Source organism: Mastomys coucha, unplaced genomic scaffold, assembly GCF_008632895.1.
Source record: "Mastomys coucha isolate ucsf_1 unplaced genomic scaffold, UCSF_Mcou_1 pScaffold12, whole genome shotgun sequence".
NCBI classification, from domain to species: Eukaryota; Metazoa; Chordata; class Mammalia; order Rodentia; family Muridae; genus Mastomys; species Mastomys coucha.
In genome coordinates this window covers 72,770,269-72,780,170 of record NW_022196894.1, presented here as the reverse complement: position 1 = coordinate 72,780,170, position 9,902 = coordinate 72,770,269, and the positions used below count along the sequence as shown (strand labels likewise).

Here is a 9,902-nt window from a genome sequence, read left to right as displayed (position 1 = left end):
AGAGAGAGAGAGAGAGAGAGAGAGAGAGAGAGAGAGAGAGAGAGTAATGTCTTTCATGTCTTTCTGGATTTGATCTGGTGATTTTAACACTGACTAGTGTCTAACACTGACTAAGAAGTCTCTCGAAGTCTTACCAAACTCACTTCAATGTTTTTCTGCATGTAAGCTATATAACCATGTTTATATCTGCTCTACTTACAATAATAAGAACATAGAAACAATCTAGATGCCAATGTATAGATAAACACATACAGAAATTTATATAGCCAAAAAGAAAATGAAATCACAACATTTTCAGAAAAATGGATGAAATTTGTAATTACTATGTTAAGTCAAATGTAGACAAATATCCCCTTTCTTATTGTTTTCACAATCTAGATTTAAATTCTGTACTCAGGGTGCTGCTGAGAGGGCTCTGTGGTTCAGATCATGTACTGCCCTTGCAGAGATACAGAGTTTGATTATCATCACTGATATCAGGTGGTTCGCAACTGCCCACAACTCCAGATCCAGGGCTTATCAAATAGTTCTAACCTCCACAGACACCTGTAGTTATGTGCACATGCCCTACACAGATACACCCACATACAAATAATTAAAAGCAATAAAAATCTTTAAAGTTATGGTTTTATGTATACACACACATATATTTATATATACACACACACACATACACACACACACAGACACACACACACACACACACACACACACACACACATATGGCAGGCCTGCCTCAAGGACCATTCGTGAGTTCACAATAAATACCTGTTGTTTCTTTCTGAGTAGACCTGTTATTTTATCTTTAATCATTGGCTGGTGGGAGATCCATCTCAGCTGGTGCTTCTTGCTTTTTACCTTTCATGTTGGACTGAGACATGCAGAGGTTTCAGAGATTACTCCAAACATCTGACTTTCTTCTAGTGCAATGGTTCTCAACCTTCCTAATGCTGTGACCCTTTAATATAGTTTCTCATGTTGCAGTGACCCATATTTTTCACATTACTACTTCATAACTGCAATTTTGCTACTGTTATGAATTGTAATGCAGATATCTGTGTTTTCTGATGGTCTTAGGCAACCCGTGTAAAAAGATCATTTGATCCTCATAAGGATTGTGACCCATAGGGTGAGAACCACTGTTCTAGGGTCCTATTTAAAATTGTGGCATTTCTGATTAAGTTCAGCTAAGAGAGTATATTATAATGCTAAACAAGGGATTCTCCATTGCTACGTTGATGGCACACTTGCTTTTATGGAGTATGAGGACTTGTAATGAAATGATTTAAAATGGCTTTCATTTTTTTTATACTGCACACCCTTTCATCTGATTCTTATGCTGTATATGCCCAGCATTTTATGGCTCTTTATGATATCATGACACATTACTAGATTCTGTTGTATGCTATCCCTAAATCAGTTTGCATCTTGATCCATACCTAGGTGCTAATATTCATCCAAAGAATTCAGTAACATGAAATTGCTTGTACCCTCAGCTAAAGTATTTCAATCTTATCTGCCAGTGAGATTTCACATATAAGTATAGTCCCAAGTTTTCTGAGATTGATGTGCTTTTCATGCTCTCCTTGGTTACAGATTGAAATATTGGTAATAAATAGATTCAGAATTTGAACTTTCTCTAGAGCCCTGGAAATCTACAAGCAAATAGAAGCACATAAATCATTAGCCATGTGGCTCATGTCACCCTCGCTCAAATTGTTACCAGTGGAGGGAGTAAGCTTTGTAGATTTTGCTACTGAGTAAAGCTAGCCTCAGCAAGCCCAAGGCATATCATCATCCAAGAAGGAGAAAAACATCACACTGCCCAGACACCTGCATGTGACCTGATCTTATTTCGTCTGGTGCTGATCCTGGCCCATTGTATCTTAGGCAGTTTATTTGTGGACACTAGTCTGCTTTCATATACACTGTTGACTCACTGCCTCCATGTCTTCACACATCCATTTAAGTGGTCAAACTGCAGAGTGAGAGATTCTCTAGCCAAGCTCCATTACAAAGCTTTCCAGTTTTGTTTCCACTTTATAAAGCATCCAAGGGCTACCCTTGTTGCCCGGTGTTTTTAGTTTGAGTTTTTTCTCCATTGCACTGATTACTATCTGACAAGTCATTCTTTTCTTTTCTCTGATATTTTTCTCTATCACACAACATTTCCACGACAAAGATTTTCCTCTCCACATTAACTCTAAGTATGAGGATTGGCCAATAGTAAATAGGTAAATAATAAATGTGCAAAATTATTAACACATAAGTTTTGTGAGAATCAATTTGAAAAGGAGGTACCAGAAAACTGCTAATTAAAAAAAGAAAAACTATTTTTTTGCAGCTCATACATGTAATCTTAGAATTTAGGGAGCAAAATAAAGAGGATAATTCTGAGTTTGGGGCCAGGCTTCAGTTACATAGTGAGTTCTAGGGTATTTTGAGTTGTTGTTTATATGAATATGGATATATATTTCTTATGGATATGTCTTTGAAAAGGTAAAAAAGTAATGGGGCAAAGAAGGAGGGAGTGGGGAGGAGAGATGGAGGGAAGGGTTGCCAGACACAGAAAAACTAACAAAGATAGAACAATTTCTGAAGAATGAGTTTAATGGATTTTAGCAGATTTTTTTGTTATATATAACTGCTCAAAACATTTTAAAATCTCTATGATTTCTTCCTAGGTTTGGGTATTCCAGAGCCATCGGGACACATTGATTTTTATCCAAATGGAGGAAAAAAACAGCCAGGTTGTCCTACATCACTTTTTTCAGGTATGTTAAAAGTATTTTCAGCCGGGTGGTAGTGGCACACACCTTTAATCCCAGCACTTGGGAGGCAGAGGCAGGCGTATTTCTGAGTTCGAAGCCAGCCTGATCTACAGAGTGAGTTCCAAGACAGCCAGGGCTACACAGAGAAACCCTGTCTCGAAAAACAAAACAAAACAAAAGTATTTTCATTTTTTTCTTTTATTGAAACTAGATTTTTTCATACAATATATTCTGATTGCAGTTATACAGGATTCAAAATGATAGGATCAATTAATTTACCTTTTGGCTTCTTAATCCATGGGCAATATTTTGATATCAGAATTTTTGCTATTGACTTAGGACAGTTATTGGTAAGAAACAATTTAAATTGATACTACTTAATATACAAAGGTTACTAGCATATACAACTGGTCATGGGTGAAACCTATTTTGTGTGGTTTTTAACAATTTTAGTTTATTATTATAACCATGAAGAATAAATTTAAGTCATCTAGAAAAAAATACCTATAGCGAAAGTATCCTAGAATATCCTAGAACTTGAGTTTGATCACAAGATTTAGCAATTACGATCAATATATTTCCACATATACACAGGCTTGTCAACTCTGACCACTTGTATGTCCTACACGTGGGGCTATGCACAGCTCCTGAGTGTGGAATGGGCCCCCCCAAGCACTGTGGTGGTTAAGCACATGACCAAATTCCACTGTGACTACAGAAGATTGAACCAATGAATGAAAATATGAAAAATAGAGACAGGGAAATGACATAAGTGAATTTTAACTCCACGTTTCGCCATCGACACATTTGACATTGCATCAGTATTTTAGTGATATAGAACTGGAAGGGTGAAATACTGAAATAGTCAACATTGTTGCACCGTATTAGCATAGTCTGTTAAATTGAAACATCTATGCATTTTGGGTTTATTACTTTATGAAATGCTTTGTTACTTTCATGAAAAAGTCATGTTTGATTTAAAATTTCAATAGGACTTTTTTGATAAGTTGAAATATAGTGGTATTTACAGTGTTATGTATATATAAGAAACAGGATTTGCAATAACTTACTGGCCAGTTTTTCTTTAGTTCGCTTGACTTTGATTTCATGTATTTACAGTTATTTTTGCTTGTTTTTTCCTCACACCTAAGGAATGAATTTCATTAAATGTGACCATCAGAGAGCAGTTTACTTGTTCCTCGCAGCTTTTGAAACAAACTGCAACTTTGTTTCATTTCCTTGTCGTTCCTACAAAGATTACATGAGTGGTTTGTGTGTGGACTGTGGGAACCTTTACAAAGACTCCTGCCCAAGACTTGGTGAGAGAAGTTGTTGTGTTTATTACAATTCCTTTTATAGACGAGTAAACCATCAGGGTAGGATTTTAGGCTTGATGCTAAAGTGTGCTTTATATTAACCTGTTAGTATATTACAGTTTGGGGGAAATTTATCAACAAGATAATGGAAGATTCAGTGTATACATTCTCTGTCAATTTTGGTCTAAGGAATTTTCCTTCCTCTCTTCCTATGTTTAGAGTATCTGCATCTTTTGTGCACTGGAAACTGTTTTTTCCCCTTTCTTTCTTTTAATAGAAGTCTTAGGTACAAGTGAAGAGGTGTACCTCATAGCTAGCTAGCTTTATATAGCTCTCAGCAAGTCGTTAAGAATTCTATGTAGTTCATGCCTTCCATATCAGTAAAACTTAAAAAGGGCAGTACCTGACAAATATGGAGGTGGTACTCACAGCCAACCATTGGACTGAGCACAGGGTCCCCAATGGAGGAGCTAGAGAAAGGACCCAAGAGGTTTGCAGCCCCAGGAAAAACAACAATATGAACCAACCAGTACCCCCAGAACTCCCAGGGACCAAACCACCAACCAAAGAGTACACGTGGAAGGACCCATGGCTCCAGCCGTATATGTAGCAGAGGATGGCCTTGTTGGACATCAGTGGGAGGAGAGGCCCTTGGTCCTGTGAAGGTTCTATTCCTCAGTGTACAGGAATGCCAGGGCCAGGAAGCTGGAGTGGGTGGGTTGTTGAGTAGAGGGAGGAGGAGTGGGGGAGGGGGTTTTTGGAGGGGAAACCAGGGAAAGGGATAACATTTTAAATGCAAATAAAGAAAATATCTAATAAAAAATTTTAAAAGGTCAGTTTATGTTGGCAGCTTTTGAAAATGAAAACCTGCCAATAAAAAAGAGAGAGAAAATAAATAATCCCTACAAGATGGGATGAAACAGGTACAGATAAAGTGTATAATGGGGGATATAATCAACGTACACCATGTATGTTGCCTTGGCTGGAATTTGGTTGCTGTGAGGAGACACCATGACTACAGTAATTCTTACTAAGGAAAGCATTTAAGTGGGGCTTATTTACTGTTCAGAGATATGCATTATTATCATGGCACGAAGCATGGTGGCATGCAGGCAGACATAGCACTGGAGAAGTAGCTGAGAGTTCTACATCTGGAGAAGCAGGAAGCAGGAAGAGAGAGTGATGCTGGGCCTGGAAACTTCAAAGCCCACTCTCTGGAACACACTCCCTCCCACAAGGCCACAGCTCCTAATATTGCCCCTCCCCACGACTCTATGAGGGCCCTTTTCCTCCCAACCACAAAGTTCATATAATCTATATAGACGAAATTGTGAAGGAATAAATAAGTACCTAGAAAGTGATCAAAGAAAACATTAAAAAGAGAGAGAGAGAGAATTCCAGAGACTGTTCAGTGTTTTCCAAAGAGAATTCCAGGTCTTGGCATGTTATAAGCATGTCAATATCTGGTTAGCATCATGGAAAGATATTCCAGAAATGCTTGCAAAGTTCAAGGTGCTCTATGAGTAGGAGTCTTTAATTAAGAAGACTGAAACAGACCCGGGCTTCCTTCTTTATTCAGCCTCACTGACCGCACATGAAACATCTCTACGTAAAGCATGCTCTATCCAGGATTGTCCAATCCACATTTCCATTCCATAGATTTCTTCTGTCCACAAGACTTAACTAGTCTATTTATTTTCTTTACATCTACAGAGGGGGATTGCTTTTCTAGTAGTATTGTTTCTCTATCTGTGTTTCACATTAACTATAGAGATTGTTCAAGAACGTAAGGTTGAAGTAGAGTTAAAAATTCTAAAGTATCAATTGTATTTTACTTATCTTATTAAACTTAAAAGTTTTGAGGTAGACAGAAAGAGGTATCTGGATATATTTAGTGTATTCATAATTTAATATTTTGTATGTAGATATAAGAAATATATTCAGTACATAAGATTTATATTTTTATGTGCATTTATATTATGGTATTCACACAATATATAAAAATATAGGATATATACTATGTATAGTATATAGATGATAATTTGGGGGATTTATTTTCAGAGCTAAATTGCATGGTAAAATGTTATATAATTCATTTATTCTGGTGAATTTACTAAAAATGTGAATAAATTTCTGAATTTATCATATGATGTAAAAACTGATTCAATTGGATAATGGTCATTCAGTTTATGTCAAGTTCTATTAAGTAGAATGCTTTTGTGAATCTTGAATATTAAGAGTTACTTTGGAAATTAATGAAAAGTGTCTTTCATATTTTTATGGAACATTTTAATCTATATTTGATCATGTACATTGTTATTTAAGAACTTTAGTGATTTGAAGAGTTTGTGTGCTCCTTGATAGAAATTCAATTCCTATGTTCTTTTTTTCAAATCTTAGGTAATCAAGCTAAGTTATGGAAAGAAGGGTTGAAGAAAAAAACTGAAGGATGGCCTCTTAGGACCATTGCATTTTTGGATACTAGTAGCCAAAATCCATTCTGTAGTAAGTTGTTTGCATTTTTTTTTAAATCAGTCATTATAGACAAGCATATGCTCTCTGAGCATAATGCAGAGTGTGGTTATAAGCAATCATTAAGTGTGTGAAGAATCCAGTTACTTCCTTATAAATTCAATGCTTAGATAAGTATTATAATAAGTGTAAGAGATGAAACAATGCAGTCATGGGAGACAAGAGGAGAAAGATAATGGAGTCCCCATCCTCATGCAATGTTTGAATCAACCACACTATTTCCATTTGTTTTCAAGCCCTGTTTGTAGATGTTTCCTGTACTCACATGTACTTCTGGCGTTCACATGTATTTCCTGCACTCACATGTATTTCTGATGTTCACATGTACTTACTGCACTCATATGTACTTCAGCACATACATGTAGTTCCTGCACTCACGTGTATATCCTACATTCGCAAGTACATCCTGCACTCACATGTACTTCTGATATATGTACTTTTTACATGCGTGTACTTCTGCACACATATGTACTTCTGCACTTACATGTACTTCCTGCACTCAAATGTACTTTTGCACATATATGTACTTCTGTACACACATGTACTTCCTGTACTCTCATGTACCTCCTGCACTCACATCTCCACATTTTCAATGCTCTTTTCTTCTTCCCCATTATCTTCTTCATCTTTTCTCTTCTGAATATTGAATATTCTCTTCTGCTTCATAATTTCAGCTTTCTACATGTTTTTTGACATTACCCTTTTTTATTGCTATTTTTTATGCTTAAGTCTTTATTGTTAAATACATCCTACTGATGACTTTTCAGTACTGAATCATGTTGGCCAATTATTTTTTATATTTTTAATTATTTATAAATTATTTTATGCTTTAAAACACAATGGTTTATATTTTAGAAATGTATGTGTATGTACGTGCACATGTGCAGAATATGAGTCCTTTTTATTATATATTTATACAGACATACATATACATTAGCATATCTAGCTGAGGTATAACAGCTCCACTGAACTTCCACTATATACACTTATTCAACCTCACTGCCATTTCTCAGCAGCCAAACCCATTGACAGTTGAGGTTGTTAGGCAAATTTAGCTGTATATATTATCAGGTAATTAGGAGGCCTTATAATAAATATTTAAATGTGTTCCTTAAAAACATAACATTTTTTAATCGGCTCATATTATGTTTCAATTTGATTTCATGTTTGCAGATAGGTTATAATTTAGTCACATTATTACTATGCTCAAGATTGTCTGGCACTTTCTTATTCTTCAAAACCTGAATCATTTTTTTTTAAATCTTCTGTAAAGATGTGGCCCTTAGTATGTTGACCACACTTCAGGGAACATCCTACTCCCAAGAATAGTTGAGCAACATAGTCTGTACTCAGTGAGGAGTTTTGGAAAACTCAAAGTTCACTGGGTGAGAAAGTAAGGGTGGGGCTGGTGGATATGGAAACTTGAGGATGAGGATAAATATGATAAAGTCTTTGAAGTTTTCAAAGAATTAAGAGTAATAGTATGTAAAGAACTTGACAAGAAACAATGAATTATCTATTGGTAAAATTATTTTATCTGAATATTTTTATTTGCACATAAAATATACACGCATCATGAGTGCTTGTGTGTCCATTTGCATGTGTGGTAAAACAAAGTTTGAAATATAGTATGAATAACATTCTGTGTTTTTATTTTGTAGCCTACTATTTTGCTCTCAATATAGTTGCCTTGAGTGAAACCATGAGGAATGGCTCAATTTCATTTGGTTTATTAAATGACCTTGGAGTATTGGAATACCCGAGGCTCTATGAGTAAGTACTTTTTATTATTTATTACTTTGATAGATCAAATGTGTGCTTATTTGCATATTTATGAATGGTTTAGTAGATAATTTGTAATAAAATTTCTAAATGAAGAGGCTTAAATATTAGTCACATTTTATATATCATGTTCTACCCTCTCATAATATAAGACAAAATTAAATATGAAATAGATAGTGCATGCATGGTTCACAGCTCATGGCCACAAACATTAGAGGGATAGGTAAAACCATTTTTTTAGTCATGTTTTTGACTCTAAATTCCAGTGTTCCTTCTAAACATCTTGCTTGCTCATTTCTAGAGCTTTTAAACAGTATAATTTTCATGGTGTCATAAATAAAATGTAATTCCATCAGGCAATTATAGTGTCACACAAATTTAACAATTAGAGATCGAATACATCTTTTCCATCAATTCTAATTGACTTTTTACATATGCATAACTCAATATATACATTTTTCTTTTTTATTAAATTAATTTACTTTTTACACTCCGTATTTCATTCCCCACCACCAGCATCCACTGTCACATTGTCCCACATCCCACACCTCCTCCTTACCCACCTCCTGTCTCCCCATAGATGCCCCCTACCCCACTGACCTGACCTCTAAACACCCTGGGGCTTCCAGTTTCTTCAGAGTTAAGCTGCATCATCCATCTCTGAATGAACAGAGACCCAGAAGTCCTCTACTCTCTGTGTCTTGGGGGCCTCATATCACTTGGTGTATGCTGTCTGTTTGGTGTTCCAGTGTTTGAGAGAGCTTGGGAGTCCAGATTGATTAATACTGTTGGTCCTCTTACAGGATTGTCCTCTCTTCAGCTTCTTTCAGCCTTCCCTAATTCAACAATGGGGTCAGCTGCTTCTGTCCATTGGTTGGGTGTAAATAGGGTCCCTTTTTGTGAGCACTCCAAAGCCTCAGTAACAGTGTCAGGCCTTGGGACCTCCCCTTGAGAGGGATCCCACTTTGGACCTGTCGCTGGACCTTCTTTTTCTTGGGCTCCTCTCCATTTCCATCCCTGTAGTTCTTTCAGACAGGAACAATTATGGATCAGAGATGTGAACGTGTGATGGCAGTCCCATTCCTCACTTGATGCCCTGTCTTCCTGCTGGAGATGGGCTTTATAAGTTCCCTCTCCATACTGTTGGGCATTTCATCTAAGATCCCTCCCTTTGAGTCCTGAGAGTCTCTCACCTCCCAGGTCTCTGATGCATTCTGGAGGGTCCCCTCAAACTGCTACCTCCTGAGGTTGCTTGTTTCCATTTTTTCTGTTGGACCTCAGGGCTTCAGTCCTTTTCCCTCACCCAATACCATATCAGGTTCCCCACCTCCTCTCCTGCACCTGCCCCCATCCACTTTCCCTCCCTCCCTCCTGACTTGTGATTGCTTTGTTCTCTCTCCTAAGTGGAACTAAGGCATCCTCACTTGGACACTTCAGCTTGTTCACCTTTTTGAGTTCTGTGGATTATGCACTTTCTTTCTTTCTCTCTTTCTTTCTTTCT

The 9,902-nt window shown here is 36.7% G+C and overlaps 1 protein-coding gene across 2 annotated transcripts in view; it reads left to right on the top strand.

Annotated features, from left to right (window-relative positions):
• The window catches only part of Lipi (lipase I), a 40,626-nt gene that overhangs the window by 15,011 nt on the left and 15,713 nt on the right, over positions 1 to 9,902 (top strand). For both annotated transcript variants that reach the window (XM_031364739.1, XM_031364740.1), the window contains 4 exons: positions 2,685 to 2,774; positions 3,923 to 4,090; positions 6,488 to 6,592; positions 8,281 to 8,392. In XM_031364739.1, coding sequence (XP_031220599.1) covers positions 2,685 to 2,774; positions 3,923 to 4,090; positions 6,488 to 6,592; positions 8,281 to 8,392 — 475 coding nt within the window. The remainder of the gene's footprint in view (positions 1 to 2,684; positions 2,775 to 3,922; positions 4,091 to 6,487; positions 6,593 to 8,280; positions 8,393 to 9,902) is intronic.